The sequence below is a fragment of the Tiliqua scincoides genome, chromosome 5 (assembly GCF_035046505.1).
Source record: "Tiliqua scincoides isolate rTilSci1 chromosome 5, rTilSci1.hap2, whole genome shotgun sequence".
Classification (NCBI taxonomy): Eukaryota; Metazoa; Chordata; class Lepidosauria; order Squamata; family Scincidae; genus Tiliqua; species Tiliqua scincoides.
This window is the reverse complement of record NC_089825.1, coordinates 18,590,032-18,617,137: the sequence shown is the minus strand read 5'-3', so window position 1 is coordinate 18,617,137 and position 27,106 is coordinate 18,590,032. Positions and strand designations below refer to the sequence as shown.

The 27,106-nt window shown below is 46.1% G+C and overlaps 1 protein-coding gene across 1 annotated transcript; it reads right to left on the bottom strand.

Annotated features, from left to right (window-relative positions):
* Nucleotides 1-6,147: 6,147 nt before the first annotated feature.
* On the bottom strand, nt 6,148-18,206 carry LOC136651324 (patched domain-containing protein 3-like). Its single transcript, XM_066627603.1, has 4 exons — nt 17,445-18,206; nt 13,916-14,037; nt 10,248-10,393; nt 6,148-7,688 (listed from the first exon to the last, which is right to left on the bottom strand). Exons 1-4 carry the CDS (start codon nt 18,204-18,206, stop codon nt 6,148-6,150), a joined length of 2,571 nt encoding a protein of 856 aa, XP_066483700.1.
* Between the last annotated feature and the right edge of the window lie 8,900 nt (nt 18,207-27,106).

The window sequence follows — 27,106 nt, the reverse complement described above, 5'->3', positions numbered from 1 at the left end:
CCAGGGTAGCTCACCTGTTCAACCTGCAGAGGTCCTATCTCCTGCCAGCAGCCTCCCACCACTACAGCAGACCCTTGGTCCTCAGCAGGTCTTGGGCACAGCAGCCACACACCAAACTCCAGTGTCTCCAGCAATCCCTTAGTCACAAAGTCAGTCAGAGTATCCAGGGCAGAGTCCAAGGTCAGATTCCAAAGTAAGTCAGTCAAATCAGTCAGAGTATCCAAGTCAATAAGGCAAGTCAGTCTCCTCTCCAACCTGCACTCCTTCTCCAGCCCACACCCCCCCTTTCTGCCTCAGGTGCTCCTTATATCCCTGAGGGCCCTATTGCCTTCAAGTGGCTGCAGCTGTGCAGCACACTCTGCTGGATGCCCAGGCCTTACCCTTAAAGGGGCCACTGTTGACACCACATCTACCTCCTCACCAGATCTTCCAAGATTCCAATACATATGTTGGTTATGACATCTGCTTATCTTACATGGATACTAAAGAACTCCCCCCACCTTCCAGAGGCACCCTGCTGGAAGGAAAAAAGGACAATGACTCCAGAGGTGGGGAAGAGAAGAAGCCAGAGCTGGGGGGGAAGGTGGGGGGGCAGCCACAGGCCAGCTTCTGCCCTGCCTGCCTGCCTGCCCTCCCTCACTCAGGCTGCAACCCTCTCCACACTATCCTGGGAGTAAGCCCCATTGACTACAATGGGACTTCTGAGCAGACAAGTTGGTTGGAGCTCTCAGGTTGCAGTCCTCTCCACACTTTCCTGGGAGGAAGCCTCACTGACTACTTGTGAGTGGACCTGCATAGGAGGGGGCTGAGGCTGCAGCCCTCCACACCTTCCTGGGAGGAAGCCCCACTGACTACTTGTAAGTAGACCTGCACAGGAGGGGGCTGAAGCTACAGCCCTCCACACCTTCCTGGGAGTAGCCCAGGGACTACAGCGGGGCTTGCTCATGAACAGACCTGCCGGGCACGGCTCCAAGGCTGCCATCCCAGGCACCCTTTCCTGGGAGTAAGCTTCATCCACTGTAACGGGGCTTACTACTGAGTAGACACACAGGATGTCTCCTCAGCTGTGGAGGAAAAGCCTCTCCTTGCACTGAGTGGGGACCTGCACAGGGAAAGGCGGGCTGCAAGGGCTCACAATGGCTGAGGAGGAGGGCATCCTGCTGGAGAGTTGGGAAGGGAAAAACAGGGAGCTTAAGCCTGCAGAGCAGGCAAAATTGAAAAGGGGAACCAATGTGGAGCAGGTGGGGGTGAAGGGAGAGGAGGACAGTGAGCTCAGGGGGCGGAGGGAAGCAGCCTGCCCTCCCAGCACAGGTGCCTCCTGTTACCCCCTTTTCCACTTTCACCAGGAGGACAGCAGACAGCTTAAAGAGCCACAGGTTGCTGACCCCTGGCCTACCCCCTTCCTTCTGCTGCCCACTATCCACCCTGTAATGCCCTCCCAGCACTTTTCACTATAACAAAATATTCTTATTGGGGAGAGCAGAAAAATTTACCATGAAGCCTGGCAGCAAAAGCTACATTTTAGTACAATTGCTAACAACCCGAACAGGACTGGAGCACAATCTCTTGGTACCTGGTTGTATACACCAGTTGCCTCCTCTTGACCTGGTGGTGTTCTAGTCCAGTGGTCTTCAACCTTTTTCATTCTGGTAAGTTGTGACCCCATTGGGGTCCTGACCCCAAGGTTGGAGAGCACTGGTTTAGCCTAAGTAATTTGAATGAATATCCAATGAGTCTTTCTGTAATGCACACATTGTTTTTAGAAGCTTTTTTGCAGTAATCTATATACTGTAGAATAGATATTAGTCTGTAAAGTGAGAAATTTCTGCCAATAAATGGTGTTAATTATCTCCTTGCCTTATCTGCAGATCACTCGGGTCAGGGCTGTTCAGGCACATCTTGGCAGTCAGGAAAAGCCAAGAGGACAATGCAGAGATAATTATAGGGTAATTAGTCTCCAGGGCAACGAGGCTGCAAGCTGTAGCCAAAGTTCACCTTTTCACTCCTCCTGAGAAAAAAACAAGCCAGGGCTCAACACTTCCATTTAAGTCAAGCAAGCCTCGTTCTCTTCGGCAGAATCACACCTGACCCTTCTGCACTCTCATTCCAAATGTTTGGCAGATGTCTGGTTTTTAAAACACCAGGATGTAATTCTCATTTCCATCTCAAACAAAGTCTGAGGTTACAGTTCAGCACACCATTACTTAAGAATAACACCCATGGAAACCAGTGGGTCTACTTCTGAATGCATCGGTTGCAACTATGGGTAGCTGCTCTTGCTCACTCATTCCTTGTTGCTGTTGCCTGTCTCTCAGCTGTGAATTGAATTGCACACTTTCAGTTATGTGTGATATGTTGTATGTAATATGTAGAGCCTCTGGCTTAATGCACCAGGCACTTTAAAGAAGGATTTGGTTAACGGTTTTACTGGTAAGTTGTTTACGGTGCACTTACTCTGAACTTACTTATTACAGTGACTTACTATGTGCACTTACTACAGTGTTTACAAAAAATGTTGTGAAGACCAGAATTTTAAAAGTTAATGAATAAAAACATATCTTAGGATCTTTTACTATATTTTAAATTAATTATAGACTGTACACTTCTTAGTTTACAATTACTGGTAGGTTATTTTTCAGGATCTGGCCTCAGGTAACATCAGACAAAGTTATAGTCAGATACCCCCCTAAGTTTAAACCCCTACTTATCCAAGGGTCATAGAAAATTCCATGATTTTTGGTTCAAAACCTGCCCTCAACTTATCTGTGAGATTGACTTATACTTGAGTATCTATGACTCATCAATGCCCAGCCCAAGCCCTGCAGTTAGAGAGCTGCTCTGGTGGTTCACTTAGGCACGGTGAGAATAGCATAAAGGCTGAAGGCATGTTCTGGAGGATTCTCTTCAAGCTGCGACTCACATGCAAAAATAAACATTCTCCGACCAGACTAGAAGTCACTGAACTTTCACATCATCACTCCAGACCATTTGAAATGCAATGCCTGTGTCCAGCTCTCATGAGAAAAAGTTGCAGCAGAGTTTGCTATTTTGTCTGAACGCTGCATACTATTACTTCTGCAAAGCATACTTTACCAAGTTCAGATGAAATATCAAACAATGGTTTGCTGTAAACCAGTAAAGGAAATCTCTAATTTTCTCCCCTCATATGCAGAGAGGGAAGTGTGCAAACTTGAGGTTGCCTATTCCTTTTTTCCAAACTATACAGAAAATACCAAGCTGTGTATTTCATTTGATTGCTTTGTTATAGTATTAAGATCACACACCAAGGTTTTGTTTCTCTCGTTACCTAACTGTAAAAATATTCCAGACTTGGTGGCATGAAATGGGAGAAAAATACAGCAGTTAGCTTCCGAAGCAAGTTAGCTTCCAGGAAAAAAGTAACATTTATAGTCAGTTCCAACTTCATTCTGCCTAATGCCATTGTATCTTATAATGCCAAACCAAGGTATTCAGTTCATGTAATGCCATGGTTTGATATTATAATGATGCAGCCAATATTTCTCAAAGGGATGAGCAGTAGAATCCTACAGCTTGCATGCTCCTACCGCTGCATGGCCTATGCTATGTCCAATGAAGGAGGCTGCTGGAGGTCACTGTGAGGTAAGGGAATATTTTCCCCTTACCCCATGTTGGGCCCCAGTCTACTCTATGGGACTACTCAGATCTGTGCCAGTGGTTTGCACCAGTGACTTCCACTTGTGTTTGGGAGGTATTCTGAGGAGGAGGGAGGCTGCATGCGACCTCCCTGTGCCTTGGAACACCTCTAGACACAACCAGAGTTGCCAACGCAAACCGGAAATGACTTTTGGTTATATCTGGGAGGTCCTCTGAGGCCCTCCAACCACAGATGCCAAGCCTGTGGATAAGGAGGCCCTCTATATAGCACTTTTTCAACAAAAAGTAGTTCACAAAGCTATTTACACAGCAAAATATATCAATAAATTGTTCCGTTGCCACAGGGTTTAGTCTAAAAAGAGATGCAGGAGAGACACCAGCTCTAGAAAATCCACCCTGGAGGGGTGAAAAGGGACAGTTGTGCTCTTATAAGGAAACACCACTTTTAAAGGTGCCTCTTTGTCCAGCTAGCAGGAATAGTGCTGCAGTGTCTGTGTGAGAGAGTTCCGTTGCATGCATTTGAGTGATTAGACTGAGAGTGGTCAGGGTGTGTGTAAGTACAAGAGGGTCCCCATATTTGTGGATCCTGTATCCATGGTCTTACTTAATTACGGATTGGATCTGTGCTCCCCCTGCACATGCCCCCTCTGGAAGTGAGAGGAGCTGGACTCTGCTCACCTCTGGAGGTAAGAAGATCTGTGGGATCCAGGCATCTGTGGTTGCCTGCAGAGGCCATGCATGACCACCCGCGGCTGCTGCGGGCCTCAGAATGGCCAAAAAGGTAAAAACCAAAAAACCGTGACTTCCAGTTTTACAATAAAACTGGAGGTGGCATTTTTAATGCCTTTTAATGCATTAGGAGGCCTGGGGAAGCCTCCCTCAAAACCCCCTTTGGGGCTTCCCAGGGCCTTCCAAACCTTATAAGGCAGTAAAAACATCACTTCTGGTTTTATCGTAAAACTATAAGTCATTTTTTTTTTGCCTTTATGGCCATTCTGAGTTCTGCAGCAGCCGCGGGTGGTTACATGCAGCCTTTGGAGGCCTTAGAAGATCCTCCCAAAGGCAAGGGAAGCCTAGCTCCCATTGCCTCCGGGGGGGACGGGACAGGGACACACATCCCCTGGTATCTGTGGTTTCAATTGACCACGGGGGGGGGGGGGTGTTCTGGAACAGAATCCCCACAGATACCGGGGCATACCTGTATGCATGTTTGGCTGCTATATACACGACAGATAAAAGAGAGGTCTACTGCTGTGAGTTGTGTATGAAAGAAAACTGACACTGAATAGAAATCATGTATGTATGAAAGCCAGGCATTAGAAATGAATAAGAAAGAATATGGGAGGGAGAGAACAACAACAAAAAAAAAAATCGCAGGACACCTTAAAAATGAAATGGCAATCAATTTTCCCAAGAAAGTAATGAAGTCAGAGGTGGGTACAAGATGCTTGAGATGATAATCAAATATTTATAATACAGTAACTGCATATTGGAAATTTCTAATGAATTGGCATTTCTCATTACTATTTGTCCACACATGCAATCCTCTGTTATTTCATGAACAAATAGATGGGCATCAACCAGTTCCTTGTTTCATTTAACTAAGAACAGATTAAGAAAAACACACACAACCAGATCTTTGGAAGCACTTTTGTTTATTTACATAGACTATATTAAATAAAGAAAAACATAAGAACATACCAACATTTGCTGTATAAAAATTAAAAACTAGATGTTAAGTCTTTCTGAAACTAGCCCAAAATTTTCAGTCTGATTAAGCTTAGATGCTTGATGTATTTATATGGTATTTTAAACCTTCTCCCATTTAGAATCATTTTCATAAATAAACCTAAATTTTACAGTGCTGGTGAACATTTCTGAAATGGTTTAGGTGGTTGTTTTTCAATGTAAATAGCAGGTACACAGGGCCTCAATACAAATTGGGACTTAAATAGAAGGGCTTTAACTTTGGCCCTGCTGTGGTCCTAATCTGAATTGGGTCCCTGCACAGCTGATATTTGTCCTGTAAAAAAAAATCCCAATGGCACCAATGAGAGTTTTCCTTGTGAGGCAAGTCACTTTCCCACATTATGGCTATTATGATTTATGTTAAAAAGCTAATAGACACACAGGGAATTCCAGAAATGTTAACTTCAGTACTGCAAAACTGAGGTTTACTCATGAAGCTAGATGTTCTGAACAGAAGGTGGAAATCATATTAAAACAATAAATGTTCATTTTAGCTTCTAATACTGGTGTTGCTATTTACATTAATATCCAAGTAGGCACACACATGCACATACAGAAACAAGACCAAGTGGCAGAGACGGCAAATCATCGAATTGCGCCCTTAGGGTAGGTGGCAGTCATGAGTAATGGAGCCTTCCTGAGCAGTCTGGATCTACATGAATTGGAAACAGTTGTGAGTTCTCCACTCAAACAAGGGACTGTCCCATAAATGTAACATTAAGACTGGGTGCATGTTCAAAGTCCCAAGAAATCCTTCATCTGCTACCGGTTCTGTGGCGACTCAGTACAAATGCCAAAGAAAGTTAAAAATACTGGTATAAAAACGAGTCCATGAATAGCTCCAAATGCCATAACCAGAAACATTATCTTAAAAAAGGTTCTGAAAATGTAAGTGGCTGTCACAGATAGCACTACCACTCCCACGATGGTGGAAACAGCTCCCTGCACAACAGGGTAACCAAGGCGGTATAGAGCATCCACTGCTTTGTCATTGATTTCAGGTTCTTCACTAGAAACAAAGGCATAAGAAATATGAGCAGAGAAGTCGACTGAAAACCCTATGCAAATAATGAGGTTGATCATGGATATGGGATCTAGGCTGACATCCCAATAGGCCATGAAACCAGTCACACCAACAATAACAGATGCTATAGCAAAAGTGACCCACAAAGAGCACAGAGGATTGGGAATGAGCAGCAAGGAAATAATTAACATAGTCCCAGTAGCAATCCCAACAGTTTGAAGAGTCTTTTTAACTATCACAATGAACTGATCAAAGTATATAAAAGCCGGATGAAAAACTAGCATTGGTATCTTGCACTTTCTAGCATAGCGTCTTAGTTGAATTAAAAGGTTTTTCTCATCTAGTGCAGTCTTAACATTGACAGTCTGTACGTAAAACCGTGATGTTTTAATTTCCGTGTTGCTAAAAATAATGTCCCACTTAGATTCTGGAGTTATGTTAAACAGAACAGGTAAATTACCAATGAAAGCAGAACGGTCATTTAAATTTAAAGATAAGCGACTAGCAATAGTTTCATACATTCTCAACCATGATTCTGAGAATTTCTTGTCCACAAACTTTGAGTGTTCTATTGAATCCATACATTTCTCAAGATCTGCACGAACAGATGAATCCCAATAAGCTATACTTTTAGTAACAACCACCATAACCCTTAGACCATACACCTCAAAATATTTTTCTGCCCAGTCATAATACCGAATGAGATAAGAATCATCACTCACTGTGTTTCGAAGATCTATACCTTCTTTAACTTGAGTGCACGCATACACACTACTAGACAAATATAAGGCATATAGGATTACAACAAACGCCTTTGTAAAGGGGTGCATAAGGAAAGGACCGTAATGATCTTTAAAGAATCCATTCATGGGGTGTTCAATCTCTGCTCCAGTGGCCTCATCGAAAGAGCCTCCAATGCAACACCTGTTATACACACGACCACGAGAATCCTGAGGCTCAGTTTCAACTTTCATGAACGTGAGCCAGTGTCTGTTGCTTTCTTCTCTTCTACCATTTAGAGCAAGAATAGCGCCCAAGAATGTCAGGTTGTATACATAGCAGAACACGAAAGCTGTGCCTGTGTAGACGCAGAATGACTGAACCGATGGGAAGGCACTTGCAGTTCCAATATAGAAGGCTAAAACATCAGTAAGAGTGGTGATGGTAACTGATATTGCTGCCTCTGCATAAGTTTCCGCCATGCGATCTTTAACGCTGTCCTTCACTTTAGTATGCTGCCAGCAAGACACCAGGATGAACATATCATCAACACCAACACCTAAAGAGGGTGGAAAAACAGTGTATTGGTGTGATGTGCTTATTCGAAAAGGGCAATGTATAAAAGAGAAGCAAGCTTTGCAATAAATAACAAACAACACAGAGATAGAAAAGAACCAACAGATGCGAATGAAGAGCACAGGAAAAAAACGTAATCGTCATCTGTACAGAGATCTCTTCTAACTACGGAATCATAGAGACGTTTCAGACAATCATAGAGACAAATGTATGACATAGACATACATTTCTTACCAACATGCCACTTAGGAAAAGTCTTGATTAGGATTCGAAGTTGAGCCAAATCTGAGCTTGCATAATTTATTATTATTACTTTAATGCCATTCAGGCTGATGGTGCTTTATGAAACTGAGAACTGATCCTTGGCCCTGGGGGCTTACAATCTGGAAACTGATATGAAAGCGACAACTAAGGGCCCAGTCCTATCCTTGAGATACACTACTGTATCTCTACATGCATTGGCACAATGGCAGCCTCACCAGGATAGAAGTCTGCCTGCCATAACACAGATGCTGGTGCAACATGAAAAAATGCTGCACCACCATAGCTCAGGACATCAACGCTCAGTACACCAGCACAATTCTGCTGGTGGAAAGGACAAAACAGGGAAGAGATTGGGGCATGGTGGGATGAGGAGGAGGTGACATCAACCTATCCCCTCAGACAACACACATCCTGAACCCCAGAAAAACACTACACCAATGACGGAGCTGGTATAGGTGAGAGTAACCCTATAAGACTGCTTGTCCTGTCACTTGTGTACTCTGCCCACTCTCTTATAACAAAGCATAGGATACAGACTACATTTGGCAGTCAGTCACATGACTTGCACCCAGGGCCGGCCTTAGGGCAATGTGGCATATGTTGTGATACTGAGCCCTGCTCTCTGGGGCCGTCCGCACTGGGGCGGCAGGTGGATCTCCCATTGCTGCAGCCAGCATCCAGGAAGGGCAGTGCAACAACTGGAGTGTGGGCTTGCTTGCCCTCCACTGGGACTGCTTGGCCTGAAATGGGCCTTCCAGAAGTAGCTGGCAGTGATATTACGTCACCACCAACTGTTTCTGGGTGCCATTTTGCCCATAGCACACAAGCATCTGGCTCACCACAGCTGCAGTTGCTGTGGCTGCTTGGTGAGTGAGTGCCTGGTGCACAATTGGGCCCCACTGCTCCTGGAACTGGCCCTGCATGCACCCCAAAAATAAAGCCCCTGCCAGGGAGAGGACAGCCCAGATTATCAGGCAAGTGGCATATGACTATATTTATATGGCCTCTCAAAGGGGAACTATTCAGATGGGAACCATGGTGAAAGGACACTTGGTATACAGAGGGGGCCCTTCTCATAACTACTTGTTCCTCATAAGATGGATGAGAAGATTGTTCTATAAGACCTGTCCCTTCAGAATTTTTATTGCAGATATTCTGCCCTACTAGCACGTCATTGACACCCAACTGGAATATTTACCTTACCACCCCAACATGGTAAGCAGGACAAGGCACCCATATGGGTAAGAAAAGGGGGGAGGAAAGGAATTTCATGCCACAATGTATTTATGATGCATCTCCCTCTCATGTCTCCATCCTGTCCCATTCTTACCCTTTAGGATTACCAAAATGTGTCTGTCAGTTGTGTTGCCTAACCATCCCTTCCTTTTGTAACACGTAAGAGCCAGGAGTGTCTACTCTCTTCTGGTGAATACAAGGGACTCCAACCATTGCTACTGCTAGACATCTGAATCCTTGTTGTTTTTAGGACTGCACCACTGCCACAGGGAGTTGGTCCTCTGCAGCCCCAGGGAAAAAGTAAGGTTCTGAGCCACTATGGGTTTGATCCCCAACAAGGCATTTCTGAATGTACACTCTGGTGGCTCCTCTCTCCCTCACAGAGCATACATCTTATGCCAGAGAACAGGTGTGACTGACACTGTTGTCAAGTCCATTACAATCTCTGTTTCACCTTGATCTTTACAGGCAGCTGTCCCACAGGTGAACACACCATACAAATCCCAAGGAAAGCCTACAACCTGCCTGAAGTGACTAGTGTGTGCCCAGCTGCTGTTCAGTGAGGCTGCTGTCCGACTACTTTCAGTCAGGCCCCTGTGGCTTTGCAAACTCTATGACAGACAATGAACCATCTGGTGCGCCCAGACCTCACAAGTACCTGTTCCTTGCCTGTCTTTTGGACAACCTGCAATGCGGCTGCTAGGAAGAAATAGTTGGCAATCCCACCTGCATGTTTCTCTTTCAGATGTTGCTCTGTCACTGATACAGTACATTGCATTGCCTGTCACTGTTCAATAACAATGCAATCCTAAACATGTCTACTCAGAAATCAATCTCACTGTATTCAATAGGACTTACTCCCAGGTAAGTATATATAGGATTGCACTGTTGAGATAACATTGAAAAAGAAGAATGGAGAACTCTAACATTCTTGTTGGAGTCAAGGAGGTATATAAATGGGTGGATGTTCTCTTTCATGCCTGTTTAAACACTCCCATTCGGAGAGAGAGGCATAGAAATTCATGTATTTGGTTGTACTTACCAAGTATCAGAAAAGGAGCATGTGCAGCTGTGAGAATAAGGGGCACCCCACATAAGAGCAACAATCCAAAGCCACTGAGCACAGATAAGGCTGATGTCAGTACCCCAAATGCTGCAACCCACACTTTTGTTCGTACGGAGTCCAGCCTGTCAAACATGAAAAAGAATCTAACTAGATTGGAGTTGCATGACACAGATTCCAATTATTCACTCCCTCTTTGAACAAAAATAAGAAAAAATATCTTCACAACCACAAGACACAGAAATGTCATGGTCTTTACAAATGAAAGCTTACATTCTTATGAATTTCATTCCAGGCAGGGAAAACATCTCGAGCTGCACGTGAGCCTCACTGTAGGGTGTCCATTTCAAATCATGACAAAAATCTCATCTGTGCCACATCTCTGATTCATAGGACAATCCAAAACTGAAGATCTGACAGCACAGCGGTTCCTGAGCCGACTGAGGGTGTTGTCAACATCTGTACACCCGGAGAGTAAGCAGCACCAGTGGGGAGGTCTGCACTGCCCCATCGACACTGCATCCAGTCCTTCTGCCAAATAGGGCATGTAGGGTCGCTCTGCGTTTCAGGAGGATGGTTTGGAGATGGGGAGGTAGCATTTTGTGGTGATGGAGGGCAGAACAGGGGGCAGATCAGGCCCAGGAGGGGAAGGGTTCAGTGGAGCAGGCCTTCACTGTATCCTAACCCTCCTCTCGGATCTGCGGGCATTACACTAGGCCTCTCAGAATTGTACTTGCTATTTAGCAGGTACAGATCCAAGTAGCTCCAAGGGAGGGCTGTGGTGTTACTCAGGGGTAAGGGGAAAAATACCCCTTTACCCCAAGGTGGCCTCCAGCCTGCTCCTAAGCCGAGTTGGATACATTGGAGGCCATGTGGCCCTGTTGCACCAGCACAGTTTAGGATTAGGCTGCCAATTTCTCTGCAATAGCCTCATGGGACCATGGCTTGGTTTGTTGGGTGCTGTTCTTCTAGCCTTGAATATCATTATTCCCTGAACAGAATCATCCACCTCTGTAAGATTAGGCAAGATATATTTTACTTTGGAACAAATCAAAATCTCACAAAAATTTGAGAAGGCCTTATCCCTAGCTACAATCCACACTTGTCTTTATATATAAGAGACAATCATAGGCTAACTAAGATCAGAAGTGTTAAAGCACATCCAGTCCTTCAACAATACTAGAGACTCTGGAAGCATTATAAATTCACATATTTATTGTGTTTCCTCCAAACTTGCAATTAATACTAAGGTAGATATTGTGAGAGTGAAAACCACATGAAGTTTTGCCCCCCCCCTTGAATCACATTCTGCCAAAAAAAAAACACACAAGCTTCTACTGCATTTAGATCAGCAATTCTGACTGTGTGTGAATAGTGATTCAATTTATTGGAATTGGGAAAAGCAGGTAAGCTACATTCACATCTACATTTTTTTTTAATAAGCAGGTGCTCATTCCAAGTGCAGAATCAAAACTGATAGTCACAAGTTTGTTATGCTTTGTTTGGAAGGAGGTATCTCCTTTCAGCAGTAGAGACTGCTTTCCTTGTTAACCCCTAGTTCCTTTCCAAGACCAGGGACACAGCTGTACAATTATGTGCAGATATAGATTCAGGGCTGGCTCCAGAGGGTGGACATACCCAGGTATGAGACGGGGGCCCAAAACGCCTATAGGGCCACCCTATTGCCACACTGCTCCACCCTCTTTATTTTACTTCTCTGCATTATTGCACCACTGCTGACCCATTTTCCGGGACATACACAGCAACAATATATGAACTTGTTGCTTTCTGACACAAGTCCAACATCTAATGTTGCGAGATTCTTTGCTTTGCTTCAGTGATACGTATCAGGACATTGATACTGAAAGTGGATTAAATTCAGTAGAGTTGCTGCCTATGATGGGAAGTTTGCCACTGGGAATGGGTGCTGGGTTTGGGCTTTTTTGAAGATAGAGATTATTTAGCCCAATGTTTTAATTGTAAAATTTTATATTTTGTGTACTGACATTTTTAAGTGCAGTTTTATATTTTATGTACTGGTCAGTGACCATAATAAAAGATTCATTCATTCATTCATTCATTCATTCTCTACCTCTCTAAGAGTCCAATCCTAAGCTCAGCACTCAGGCATGTCTGCGAGGTTTACCGCCAGGCTAGCCTGTGCTAGCCCACTGCTGGCTGGCACTGGGCTAGCGCCAGGCGGGCTGAGCCACGGCACGGTAAGCGGGGGCAGGGTGGAGGCATTCTGGGGAGGGGGAAGGCAGGCAGAGGGCAGAGAGAGGGCAGGGAGGAGGCGTGATGGAGAGGTGGGAGGTGGAGAAAGGGCGGGTGGGAGGCGTGCTGGGGGGAGAGAGGTGGGTCCTGTGGAGCTCCACTCCACCGGATCCAAGGTGTTCATGTGGGGCTCGGCACCCTACATGAACACCTTTACCTTATTGCCAACCTTTTGGTTGGTGGTTAAGTGAGTAGCCCCATTACGAGGCTGCTTCCCTTACCTGGGAGAAGGGGACAAAAGTTCCCTTCTCCTGAGGCGCCGCCCACAGCAGGCTTTGGCATGCAGGATGCAGCGGGAGCCATTCTCAGCGCCGCTGCAGTCATGCACCCGGGGCAGCTCAGGGTTGGGCTGTAAGGCGGCAACCTTTTTTTAACTTCTGTTTTTGAAGAAGCGCTAGAGAGCTTTTTTTTAAGGTTCCAGCAAGCTCAGGGCATGTTCTTTTTTTAGGTTCCAGCGTGCTAGCCATGCTAGAATTTCTACGAGCAAGCTCAGAGCTAGAAAAGATGGCCGTCACCATGCTTACCTCACTTCCTCCTATTTTCATTAGAAATGAACAGAGAAATCTGTCAAAAACATGGCAGCCTCCATAATGTATTCAGTATATGGTGACAACATGGCAACCTCCATACAATTCATTTCAATGAGGGGACGCCAGTTTGTTGTTTTAAAATTAATCACACTGGAAGCATGCTAGTAGCACGATGGAAACATCACTTCGGCCAATTCTCCTGTCTAAAAAAGAACGAAGCCTAAGTTTACTTAAAAAAAAATCCAAGTGTTGTGATAACTCTAGATTTTCTTACCTTTATGTTAACTCTTACTCTGATTCTATGTGAGAATATGTGTGGTGTGAATCACCACAACCCTATATTTTCTTAAGCAGGTTCAGGTTGTCATGAATCTCATAGCAGCCATGATATTTTACCCAAGAGCCTTCTAGGGCTGCTAGGAGAATTATTATTGGCCCCTCTAGGGGAGTGAGAAGCATTAGGCCAGGAAAACCAGGCAGCTACTTGAAGCATGCAAAGTTGGGCTGGGAACTACCCAATAAGAGAGATGATGTATGAATGTGTACAGGGACTCTTGAGAATCAGGAATGAAGTTCTTTCAAGTGTACAGCTGTTGAATACATTAACAAAATATAGCTGAAACTTATATGCTTATCTGTTCTTCAGCAAATAACTGCTATTTGTCAGCCGCTACATTTTTCTGATGCAGCTAAGAAATACCATGTGCATATGATTAATTTGCTTAACAGAAATGCAGTGTTGTGGACTTTTTAATTTGTGTGTAAGGCTGAGTAACAAGAAAGACACAGAACTGCAAAAAAAAATAAATTACGTTAGTTCAATTCTCTTTCCCAAGCAATTACCTTGCACATGAAAGAACGGAGAAGACTATTGTTAAGGTATATGCAGTAGAAAAGAACGGAATAACTGTCCTTGCACTTTTCTCAAACTCTTCCTGTCTGGACAGGGAAGTATAATGGGCCACCTGCCAGGATACAAGAAAAAAAAGACTCTCCTGTTAAATGTTTCCTCTCTGTAATAACATACACTCAAAAAATCAAGATGGAATACTGTATAAATTGTAGGTATGATCAGGTCATTGATGGTTTCCCCAATACAAGTGAAAACATTTGGCAGGGGCTGAAAACCCCTTCTTTGTTTTCTCCCCTTCATTTCTATTAGTCCCAGTTTACTATGGTTTTCTCTCAGTCTGAGATATCGTTTATTTTTTTTGCTATTATTAGTTTTTTATTATTATGCTGATTTTATTGTTTTATCGCTGACTTTTAACTCTATGGCTGCTGTGTTTGTTTTAATATAAATATTATGGTTTCTATTGTATTTTAAGATGTTGTAAGCTGCCTTGGGCTTCTCGATGGGGGGGAAGGCAGGATATAAATATTTTATATGAATCAATGCATTAGCATTAGAAGCTTGAAAAACAGGCAAATTTTTGTTGTTGAAAAGCCTCCCATATGACAAATAATATGTTTGCCTGCCCCATTTTTCCTCAGTTGTTTTATAAAGAGGCTATTCAGTTTCGTGATCTGATGATTAGCGCATCTAAAAGAATAGGCACATCTAAAAGAATGTGTTAAACTGCCTTGATTTAAACATAAGATGAAATTCATCAAGAAGTAAAGCAGAAAGAAAATATATTTAGTCATAAGCCAACCCTTCCGGTATGAGAGAGAGAGACAGAGCACATAGAAGAGTTCACTCAGAGTTTCATTCATTTGGGATTTGCAACACTTCTTCATTAACCTGCATGGCTTTCACATGCTGTTGGCAGCTTCTTTGGTGCTGTACGAAGATGCAACTGTGTGTGCTACTTTCCATGAGTCAGTGTTCTTCAAACTTGGGGTTGGGACCCTAATGGGGTCATGAAGCTTCAGTTGTGGGGTTGCAGCAACATATGGGAATGAAAGAGGTTGAAGACAACTGGACCAGAGCACCACCAGGTCAAGGGGAAGGCATCTGGTATACCCTTCAAACCAGGAGATTGTGTGGAGAGGGTGTGGTATGATAGTGGGGTCCCCAGTCCCATTATATATTGGGGTCATGGCACGAAAAAGGTCTTTTCCCCCTTCTTTTCCCTCTCACAACACCAGAGCCAGGGGACATCCACTAAAACTGAGTGTTGGGAGAGTTAGGACAGACAAAAGAAAATATTTCTTTTAACCAGCGGGTAATTATTCTGTGGAACTCAATGCCACAGGTTGTGGTGATGCTGTCTGGCCTGGATGCTTATATAACGGGATTGAACAGATTTTTGGAGGAAAAGTCCATCACAGGCTACAAGCCATGATGGGTATTTGCACCTTCCTGATTCTAGGAGGAGGGTGTCTCTGAATGCCAGGTGCAATGGAGTGGCACCAGAATGCAGGTCTCTTGTGTGCTCCCTGAGGCATCTGGTGGGCCACTGTTGATATACAGGAAGCTGGACTAGGTGGGCCACTGGCCTGATCCAGTGGGGCTCTTCTTATGTTCCTATGTAATTAATAGGCTGACGATGAGCCTGACGATCAGCCTGAAGAAAACACAGGTCATAGTTCAGGATGTGGACTCACCTCCCTGCATTACAATCTCTGCACATGAACTGGAGGTTGTCCATGACTTTGTGTACCTTGGCTCAACGATCTCCGACACTCTTTCTCTCGATACCGAGCTAAACAAACGCATCAGTAAAGCAGCTACCACGTTTTCCAGACTCACAAAGAGAGTCTGGTCCAATAAGAAGCTGACAGAACATACCAAGATCCAGGTCTACAGAGCTTTCGTCCTGAGTACACTTCTGTACTGCAGCGAGTCATGGACTCTTCGCTCACAACAGGAGAGGAAACTGAACGCTTTCCACATGTGCTGCCTCTGACGCATTCTCGGCATCACCTGGCAGGACAAAGTTCCAAACAACACAGTCCTGGAACGTGCTGGAATCCCTAGCATGTATGCACTGCTGAAACAGAGACGCCTGCGTTGGTTCGGTCATGTCGTGAGAATGGATGATGGCCGGATCCCAAAGGATCTCCTCTATGGAGAACTCGTGCAAGGAAAGCGCCCTACAGGTAGACCACAGCTGCGATACAAGGACATCTGCAAGAGGGATCTGAAGGCCTTAGGAGTGGACCTCAACAGGTGGGAAACCCTGGCCTCTGAGCGGCCCGCTTGGAGGCAGGCTGTGCAGCATGGCCTTTCCCAGTTTGAAGAGACACTTGGCCAACAGTCTGAGGCTAAGAGGCAAAGAAGGAAGGCCCATAGCCAGGGAGACAGACCAGGGACAGACTGCACTTGCTCCCAGTGTGGAAGGGATTGTCACTCCCGAATTGGCCTTTTCAGCCACACTAGATGCTGTTCCAGAACCACCTTTCAGAGCGCGATACCATAGTCTTTCGAGACTGAAGGTTGCCAACAATGTAATTAATCTGTGGAACACCTTGCTGTAGAATGGGGTGATGGTGTATGGCCTGGATGTCTTTAAAAGGGGATCAGACAAAATTTCTGGAAAGTCCATCATGGGTTACAAGCCATGATGGGTAAGTGCACCCTCCTGGTTCTAGCAGTAGAGTGTCTCCAAATGCCAAGGCAATGGAGTGGCACCAGAATGCAGGTCTCTTGTTGTCTTGTGTGCTCCCCAAAGTATTTAGGGGTCACTGTGAGATACAGAAAGCTGGACTAGAGGACCTTTGGCTTGGTCCAGTGGGGTTCCTCTTACGTGCAGAGTGAACACATGTAGAAAGGAGCTCATAATCTTGTTCCTTCCTCTCTACATTTTCAGCCACATAGTCAACCCCACATCCATAACTGATGCATCCACCATCTCTCTACTCCCTTCCCCCGTGTGTTGGAGCAAAGGTCTAAAAGATCAGAGCTCCCAATCACTTGGGGAGGCTTTGCATGCATGTAGGGTAGTGTTTCTCAACCAGGGGTATGAGTGCCTCTGAATGGTTTAGTTTCAAGGGAGGGCACCAGGATGCAGGTCTCTTGTTGTCTTGGGTGCTCCCTGATGCACCTTATGGGCCACTGTGAAATACAGCTAGCTGAACTAGATGGGCCTTTGACCTGATCCAGCCAAGCTCTTCTTGTGTGTGTGTGTAGGCCTGATCCAGCTGGGCTCTTCTTGTGTGTATGTGTGTGTAGATGACCCTTTGGCCTGATCAGTGTGTGCGTGTCCAGTGTGCCCAGCCAGTGCCTGATCCAGCTGGGCTCTTCTTGTGTGTATGTGTGTGTAGATGAGCCTTTGGCCTGATCAGAGTGTGTGTGTGTGTGTGTGTGAGGGAGGGAGGAGGGAGGGAGTGATTCTTGTTGTCTTGTGTGCTGCCTGAGGCCTCTGGGCCAGAGGGTGCTGGACTGGGCCTGACCCAGGGGCTCTCCCTGCCAGGGAGGCGCCTTTACCTGGACGTGGCTGAGGTTCAGGTAGGCGAGGATGTCGGGCACGCGCTGCAGGAAGGCGCCCAACCAGAGCTTGCTGGCGCTGCGCTGCGCGGGCTCGTCCTCCTGCAGGAAGTAGAAGAGCCGCAGCGCCTTGGCGGCCAGGAGGGGGCGCGCCTGCTCGGAGCCCCCGGCGGCCAGCTTGACGCCCCCCAGGAAGGGCGGGAGGAAGGCGCGGCCACCGAGGGCGAGGGGCCAGGTGAGGCCGGGCAGCAGCGCCTCGATGCTCTCCGGGCGGCCCTGCAGGGCGTCGAGCAGCGGGTTGGGGCTGCTGCAGGCGCCGCCGCTGCGGGCGCAGAGCTGGGCGAAGGAGCGCTCGGGGGTGCTGAGCGCCCGCACTGCGCGGTCCAGCGCCAGCAGCTCGGCCAGGGCCTCGCGTGTGAGCAGCGAGTCGCGGTCTCCGGCGGCCACGGCCAGCAGCGACACGAAGGAGCCCTCGCTGATGAGCCGCTGCGCCGAGAAGCGCTCGCCGTCGCGGGTCGGGTAGTGTGCGCGCACGAAGCGGCGCTCGCCCTTGGCCGGGCTGCCCACGGGCGTGTACTGCCGCTCGATGTCGTTGTACTCGCGCAGGCTCAGGTAGTGGAAGCCCACGCTCAGCCCGCCCGACAGCGCCAGCGGCAGCAGCAGGAAAGGCCACGGGTGGGCGCCCACCGCCGCGCCCAGCGCCCGCAGCGCCCGCCGCAGCGGCCCCTCCACGCAGCTCGTGCGGAAGCGCCACCGCCGCATCGCATCCCCTCGGCTCGCCCGCCTTGCCAACCGCCTCAACGGTCGTCCTCGGAGCCCCGCCCGCCAGAACGGAGGCGGGGCACGGCTGGCGCTCAGGAGAAGGCGCGGGAGGGGACCGTTTTGGCGGGAAAAGCCTCCCGGAGGCGTAAGGCGGACTCTGCGAGGCTTTCCCGCCAAAAGTGGCCCACGGCCCCTCTCACCACCTGAGGCGCGGTGGGCGGGGAGGCAGGTGAGGCAGAGCCTCTCACCAGAGTTCTTCCAAAAGCACTGTCGCCCTGGGAGACGCCCAAGCACCCACAACCCTCAGCCATGGCCTCCTCACCAATCACAGTGTGAGGTGCACAAGCACTCTCGACCCTCACACATGGTATCCCCACCAGTCCTTCCAAAAGCACTGCCACCCTGTGAGGTGTGCAAGCACTCATGGTCTTTGCACCAGGGTCCTTCGCAAAGTACTAACCTGTGAGGCGCGCAAGCACTCACAACCCATGAGCATAGCCTCCCCACTGGAGTTCTTCACAAAGCACCACCACTGTGAGACATGCAAGCACACACAACCCACACATGGCCACCACACCAGAGTCCTTCCGGAAGTATCTACACCATGTGAGACATGCAAGCACTTGTTATGCAGGATCAAAAGAGACCACTGACACCAAACTAAGTTTAAAGCTTTTTATTAGAAATGGAACCTAAACCAAACAAATGGAAAGAACTCATTTCAAATTCCCCCAATTGAGAGAGGACCTGAGGCAGTATTGGTTTACTGTGGGCGTGGGGAGGACTGCTTCAGCCTTCATGCTACCCTACTGCCTCAAAACAACCCTGTGAGGTAAGAGAACTGAGAGATAGAACTGAGAGATGACTGGCCCAAGGTTACTGAGGAAGCTTCATGACTGTGCAGGGATTTGAATCTAGATCTTCCAGGTCCAACTCCTGAACCACTTCACCATCCTGGCTCTCACAGCTGCTGACATCAATGGTGTGCCTGCAGCAGCCTTTCGGAGCCATGTGATCTGGAGGATCTGGCAAGTGACACTACATGGTGTGGAAATTGTGTTGCCACCAAGTTGCTGGGGGCCTTGGGGCAAAGGATTGCGCTGCACTGAGGCCCCTCATGGCACACTGGGTGACACCACTGAGGGGTCAGAGGACAGTCTGGTGAGGCAGGCCCTCTGATGGCCATGGGTCTTTGGCCAGAGGCTGACCTGTCCAATCTCTAATGGCATCCCGTTATGAAGATGAACATTATCTCCTACCAATCCTACTACCTTGAGACTGTTTTGAGTGAGTGATGCACATCCCCTAAATCAGGGGTCGCCAAACCCCGACCCAGGGGCCAGATGCGGCCCGTGGCGAGCCTCTATCCGGCCCGTGGCCAGCCTCTGATTCCCTGAGAACCTCTGGCCCAGTTGACCAAACACAACCAGAGTTGTGCTTGTGGGGTGGGGGAATGGGGGTCCATTTAAGTGTGTGCCTGTGTTGGTTCTTGGAGAAGTCCTGGACATTTGAGCCCATTCATTTATTCATTCATCTAAGTTCCATCTCTAATGTATTTATTTAAATTTTATATTTAATTTTTTATTCCGGCCCTCAACACTGTGCCAGATATTTGATGCGGCCCTTCGGCCAAAAAGTTTAGAGACCCTTGCCCTAAATGAATGAATTCCTGCAGATCAAGCCTGCATTAAAGATTAAAACGGTAGGAACACGAGCCTGTATGCATTGAAATGCTACTGAGAGAGCTGAACATATCGCTCCCAGTTTGTGAAGCTCAATACTGCGTGGTTATGTCCCGACCTTGGTTCGTCCTTTCTTTGTCCTGATCTTTCCAGTCCGTTTGAACTCTGATCTTGCAGCCTTAACAAGCTCCAGCCCAACCACCACACCAGTCCAGCAGAAGCGTCACCTGACATCCTTGTTATTAGTTATGCCTGTTTTGTGAAAAATTGCTTGGTAATAAGGAAATCAGGTGATACTTGTGTGCAGGTTGGTGTATTGTAGTGACTAAAGTTAGGAATATATATTTTTTAGGAATATATATTTTTTATTTTAAATTTTCTTACTACACCATATATTTACATGTATTTACACGTACTGTATTACATGTATATTTACATGTACATGTACGAATCGTATTTACATTCCCGTACACGAAAATCTGTTACATTACTGGTTTTATCTCTGTTTCTTACTAATACAGTGTATTATCTTATCTAACTTACATCTAATATACAATTGTTACCTAGCATTAATTGAAAAATGTTGCACAAATGTTTCAATTTCCAGTTTTCTGTCATGTTATTGGAGCAGTTGTTCCCTAGTCCCAAGGCCAAAATTTTTTCCACTTGGTTTCTGACATACTTTCTTTTTCGTATCTACAAGTACTTAATGCGTTTACTTTAAACAATATAAATTCAACCGAATTACTTTCTTTTCCAATTTTAATTTCTCTGTTTCTTTGAAATGTTAATGCTAATAGTACAAACACTCCAATAGTTTATCACAGTTGGTTGTCTTTCATTCCTTTTCCTTTTCTTTGTAGTCTTCTTTCTTAGTCCTTTGAAAGATTCTGTTTCGTTTTGTCCTGAAACAATATTTTCCCAGTTCTGTTTGGCCAAATCTGGCGAGTCCATTTTTTCTGCTAATTTTGTCCAAGTTTCTTTTGCTGTAATACAATTACTAACAAAATGTTCTATTGTTTCTGTATGAGGTTATCCTGTTGTAACTGTTTGTCTTCGATATGCTATCTGAGTACAAGTTTGATCATTGGCTGCCAGCCATGGTCTGGCTGCTAAAACTCCATAAACTTGGTGGTATAACCGCCATCTCAAGTCCCACAGATAGAATGGTACTCTGTTGTCTTTAAAATATTCAATCGGATAATCTGGTTCTCTTAAATAGTTACATAAATTAGTTCTTACTTTCTTTTTTTCTAATTCTGGTTCAAAATAACATTTTTCTAATATATATTGATATGTTTTCTTTTTTGTTATTTTTACAGAAACTCCATATTCTTTCAACATGTCAGCATTTATATTCCACTTTTTTACACTTCCATAAATTTCACATAAATAATCAGGTCCAGTAAGTTTCATTCCCTGAGTGACATTATAAGATAAACTACCAGATTCCCACCACTTGTTACTCCAGTGTTTTCCCTTCCAACTGATGCGAATGCGAACCAATGCGAACCAAAATTTAACATCTGTTCTTCTGACATCTTCAAATTCTAATTGAGCCCATTTTCCAAAGTTAAAGGATAAAAAAGTCACTTAAAAAATTGGCCCTATAGCAGGCAGATCTAATCCTCCATCAACAACAGATCTAAATGCTGTTGCTCTTGCAAGTGGAAAATGGATTGTATCCCTAAAAATTTAAAAATCAAATTATCTGCTTCCTTAATCAACCACTGAGGAGGAGGGTACACCACTGTTATATTCGTCACTATGGGTAAAAGATAAGTTCTTACATAAATTGCTCTTTGGTACACTGTTAGAGTCCAATTTTTCCATATTTTTATTTTTTCTGTAATTTTTTCTAACCATTTTTTCCAATTGACTTCCCATCCATTTTTTCCTACTGAAAAATAGACTCCTAGCAATTTTATATATTCCTGTATTTCCATATTTGTTACTGTTTTTAAATCTGAGTTGATTACATCTTGCATTGGAATAACTCATTTCTTTTTTAGATGCTTTTAAAGAAATTAAAAAACTCTTTTGAATATTTAATTTTGATCCAGAACATTTCTCATAGTTATTAAACAACATAATTAATCTTTCCATTTCTTCCTTATTTTTTACCAGAATGGATACATCATCTGCATGGGCCACCAATTTAACCACCACATGACTTTCTTTTAATGTATCTTTTGCTTTGTGTGTTATATTGGTTTTATTTGTTGACTTTAAATTGTTTTTACTAAATAATTAATCATCGGTTGGATGTAGCCACAAGGCAGTGGAGGTTTGGAATCAGAGTTTTCCTTCTCTTAGATGTCTCCCTATTCAACTTCCTGATAGCCACAAACCCCTCTCGTACCCCTCCCCCTGCATCCTGTCTGCCTCACCACTGCTCCCTTTTCAACTTCCTGATACACACAGGCACTTCAATGCTAGAGTTGGTGCTGATAACAGTTCGTGGCTCACTTGCTTAGGTCAGTTCGGCACTGGGAAGATGAACGAAAATGGCCAACGCCTGCTAGAGTTTTGCTGTCATCACGGTCTCTGTGTCAGCAACACGTTCTTCAACACGAAGCCCCAACATAGAGTCTCTTGGAGTCACCCAAGATCAAAGCACTGGCACCAGCTGATTCTCACCAGACGCTCCAGCCTTCCCAGCATCAAGATCACACGCAGCTATCAGGGTGCTGCCTGTGACACCGACCACTCGCTGGTGTGCAGCAGAGTGAAACTGCAAACAAAGCGACTGTATCACACGAAAAGGGAAGGAAGACCTCGCATTGATACGAGCAAGACCCAGGATCAGAGAAAAGTGGAGGAATTTGCACGAGCGCTTGAGGAATCTCTTCCAGGCCCGGTCGATGCAAACGCATCCAACAGATGGAAACATTTCAAGAATGCCGTTTACAACACCGCCTTGTCCATATTTGGCAAGAAGACCAACAAGACAGCAGACTGGTTTGAAGCCCACTCTGAGGAGTTGACACCAGTCATTGAGGAAAAGAGGAGAGCTCAAGCAGCATACAAGGCCTGTCCCAGTGAGCGCAACCTGCAGGTCCTCCGAGGTGCTCGCAGCAAAGTCCAGCAGACTGCCAGGAGATGTGCTAACGACTACTGGCTCCAGCTCTGTTCCGAGATACAGATAGCAGCTGACATGGGCAACATCAAGGGGATGTATGATGGTATCAAGCAGGCCCTAGGTCCAACACAGAAGAAAATTGCCCCTCTGAAGTCTGCAACAGGCGAGGTCATCCAGGATCGGGCGCAGCAGATGGAACGCTGGGTGCAGCACTACTCTGAGCTATATTCCAGAGAAAATGTAGTCACCGAAGAAGCACTGAACAACATTGAGTGCCTGCCTGTGCTGGAGGAGCTTGACAGTGAACCAACCCTAGAAGAACTTCACGTGGCCCTGGACTCCCTTGCCTTTGGCAAGGCACCTGGAAAAGACAGCATCCCTGCTGAAGTCCTAAAGTGCTGCAAAGAGATCATCATCACTGAGCTGCATGAAATCCTTTGCCTCTGCTGGAGAGAAGGTGGAGTACCTCAAGACATGAGGGATGCAAACATCATCACGCTGTACAAGAACAAAGGCGACAGGGGTGACTGCAACAACTACCGTGGCATCTCTCTCCTTAGCGTTGTAGGAAAGTTGTTTGCCTGAGTTGCACTAAAGAGGCTCCAGGTACTTGCAGAGAGCGTTTATCCAGAATCACAGTGTGGATTCCGAGCCAACAGGTCCACCACTGATATGGTATTCTCCCTTAGACAACTGCAGGAGAAATGCAGGGAACAACGACAGCCACTCTTTATAGCCTTCATAGATCTCACAAAGGCTTTCGACCTGGTCAGCAGGGATGGCCTCTTCAAGATTCTCCCCAAGATTGGATGTCCACCCAGGCTCCTCAGCATCATCAGATCCTTCCACAAGGACATGAAGGGCACTGTTGTCTTTGATGGCTCCACATCAGACCCCTTTGACATCCGAAGCGGTGTGAAGCAGGGCTGTGTTCTTGCACCAACCTTGTTTGGGATCTTCTTCGCTGTCCTGCTGAAGCAGGCCTTTGGAACTACAACAGAAGGCATCTATCTCCGGACCAGATCAGATGGAAAGCTCTTCAACCTCTCCAGACTGAGAGCAAAGTCCAAAGTCCAGCTGAAATGTCTGCGTGACTTCCTCTTTGCCAACGATGCAGCTATCACTACCCACTCTGCCAAAGATCTCCAGCAGCTCATGGATCGTTTTAGCAAGGCCTGCCAAGATTTTGGACTGACGATCAGCCTTAAGAAAACACAGGTCGTGGTTCAGGACGTGGACTCACCTCCCTGCATTACAATCTCTGCGCATGAACTGGAGGTTGTCCATGACTTTGTGTACCTTGGCTCAACGATCTCCGACACTCTTTCTCTCGATACTGAGCTAAACAAACGCATCGGTAAAGCAGCTACCACGTTTTCCAGACTCACAAAGAGAGTCTGGTCCAACAAGAAGCTGACGGAACATACCAAGATCCAGGTCTACAGAGCTTGCGTCCTGAGTACACTTCTGTACTGCAGCGAGTCATGGACTCTTCACTCACAACAGGAGAGGAAACTGAATGCTTTCCACATGCGCTGCCTCTGACGTATTCTCAGCATTACCTGGCAGGACAAAGTTCCAAACAACACAGTCCTGGAACGTGCTGGAATCCCTAGCATGTATGCACTACTGAAACAGAGACGCCTGCGTTGGCTCGGTCATGTCGTGAGAATGGATGATGGCCGGATCCCAAAGGATCTCCTCTATGGAGAACTTGTGCAAGGAAAGCGCCCTACAGGTAGACCACAGCTGCGAGACAAGGACATCTGCAAGAGGGATCTGAAGGCCTTAGGAGTGGACCTCAACAAGTGGGAAACCCTGGCCTCTGAGTGGCCCGCTTGGAGGCAGGCTGTGCAACATGGCCTTTCCCAGTTTGAAGAGACACTTGGCCAACAGACTGAGGCTAAGAGGCAAAGAAGGAAGGCCCATAGCCAGGGAGACAGGCCAGGGACAGACTGCACTTGCTCCCAGTGTGGAAGGGATTGTCACTCCCGAATCGGCCTTTTCAGCCACACTAGACGCTGTTCCAGAACCACCTTTCAGAGCGCGATACCATAGTCTTTCAAGACTGAAGGTTGCCAACTGATCTGATCTAATCATCGGTTCAAATGATGTTACAAGAATTTTCCCACAATGTGATGCTTCCAGTTCTTAGTCAGATACTGGGAACCATAAGCATGCTATGGTTAATTATACTAAAGCCTCCAAGCTGTCCAGGCAAATGGGTAGGTCCACAGTCCTGTTGACTATCTTCTAATCCAGGGCTTTTCAAACTGGGGCATTGCTATGCCCCAGCCTGTGGGCCCTGGCCTCTGCTACCTTAAGGGGCGGGGGCAGCCTGGAGGCAGGGAGGAGGCAGTGGCGTGATCCCCAGGTATCTTACCCAAGCCTCCTGCAGCCTCCCTGGTGGTTTCACTAACTCCTGGAGGCTGCTTACTCCTGGAGTCTTCCTCCTGCTGGTGCTGGGCCTGGTGACTGATTAGCACCAGCCCAGTGCCAGCACTCCCTGCTCTTTGGGTGCTGTAAACATGCTTTATGACATATTTACAGCACCCAGCTGTAAACTAGCGCTAGGGCTCAGCACCGGTGCTAGGTAAGTATAGGATTGAGCCCTTAGCTAATGGGTCTATGTCATGATTATGTACAGTTTGGGCCTAGTGGCATGTGGAACCTGAACCAAAGTAAACCAGTAACAGAGAAGCTTGCAGTTCCTAGCTGCAGGGATGTGAGTGACAACAGCCAACGGAATTAACAATTCAATGGAAGGTGATAATGTAGCACCTAAGCAGACAGAAAGGTGCCCATCAAGGGGAATGCAGCTGTGGATCTCCAGTGGGGAGGGGAGAGCTGAGAGGGCTAGCATCCAGCCCCACTTTGGGAAGGTGCTATCCCCAAGAGTTCTGATTGGGCAGTTTGAATTAGTACAGAGTCTTTTGTCGTTTTTTGGGTGGAAAAGGTGCAACATCCTGGAGGAGAGCCTGATTCACCAGGGCCTTGTGGCCTTATAGGAACCTGGCTGAAAGATCTACAAAGGAAAGCTGACCCAGGTGAGAGTAGGGAATAATAGAGATAGCTAGTTAGCTTTGTTATTTTATGCTGATATGTTTCCTAGAAGCTTTATGCCTCTAGCATTTGCTGCCTTTTGTAACTTGATGTAACCCTATGTATTTATTAGAGTAAAAATCCTTTTACTAAGTTGTTTCATTGTCTGTTGGGGACAAAGGTTTAGAATCCTGCCTAGCCGTTCAGCAAGCTACCAAATACTCATTGAGGACTAGTAACTTGAGGACTGAGGCTTTAGTTAAAGAAAGTGCTCAGTGCCTGCAAGGGATAAAATTAAGCCTAGAGGGTCTCAGTGTCCCTGGACTGAGACACTGGCACATACAGGGCGGTGGCAGTACTACCGAACAGGGGTCATTGAGGGCTCTAGGGTTCGAGAAGCAAGAACTCTGAGCACCCCAAAACCCTGGGAGTCTACGACAGTCTATTAATATCCAGGATATATGGTTTGAAAAGTAGCACAACTGTAAGATATTTCTCAAAACTAAAGAAAATATATTTTAATCATACTGGAAATAAGTATTCTAGAGGGAATAATGTTATGCAGACTAAAAACTTTAAAGGAAAATGCTTCAGAAAAGCAAACTTAATTTTAAAAAATCATTTTCTGCAGGTTTCAGTGAATTCAGTTCAATGGAATTTTGGAGTGAAACACAAATTATCTCAGTATTCATTTCTGTCTGTTGAATTTATGCTAATTAATATAGCTTGACTTTTAGAAAAAGGTAATTTATTTAAACATTTTCAAAAGAAACACATATTGTAAACAATCCATGTAGGCAGCCTTCAGTCTCGAAAGACTGTGGTATCACGCTCTGAATGGTGGTTCTGGAACAGCGTCTAGTGTGGCTGAAAAGGCTGATTTGGGAGTGACAATCTCTTCCACACTGGGAGCAAGTGCAGTCTGTCCCTGGTCTGTCTCCCTGGCTATGGGCCTTCCTTCTTTGCCTCTTTGCCTCAGTCTGTTGGCCAAGTGTCGCTTCAAACTGGGAAAGGCCATGCTGCACAGCCTGCCTCCAAGTGGGCCGCTCAGAGGCCAGGGTTTCCCACCTGTTGAGGTCCACTCCTAAGGCCTT

Coding starts and splice junctions, on each gene's coding strand:
- LOC136651324 (XM_066627603.1), bottom strand. CDS start 18,206: ATGCGGCGGTGGCGCTTCCGCACGAGCTGCGTGGAGGGGCCGCTGCGG. Junction 10,394..13,915: donor TCCGTTCTTTCATGTGCAAG/GTAATTGCTTGG, acceptor CATGTTTGACAG/GCTGGACTCCGTACGAACAA. Junction 7,689..10,247: donor TGCTCCTTTTCTGATACTTG/GTAAGTACAACC, acceptor CACCCTCTTTAG/GTGTTGGTGTTGATGATATG.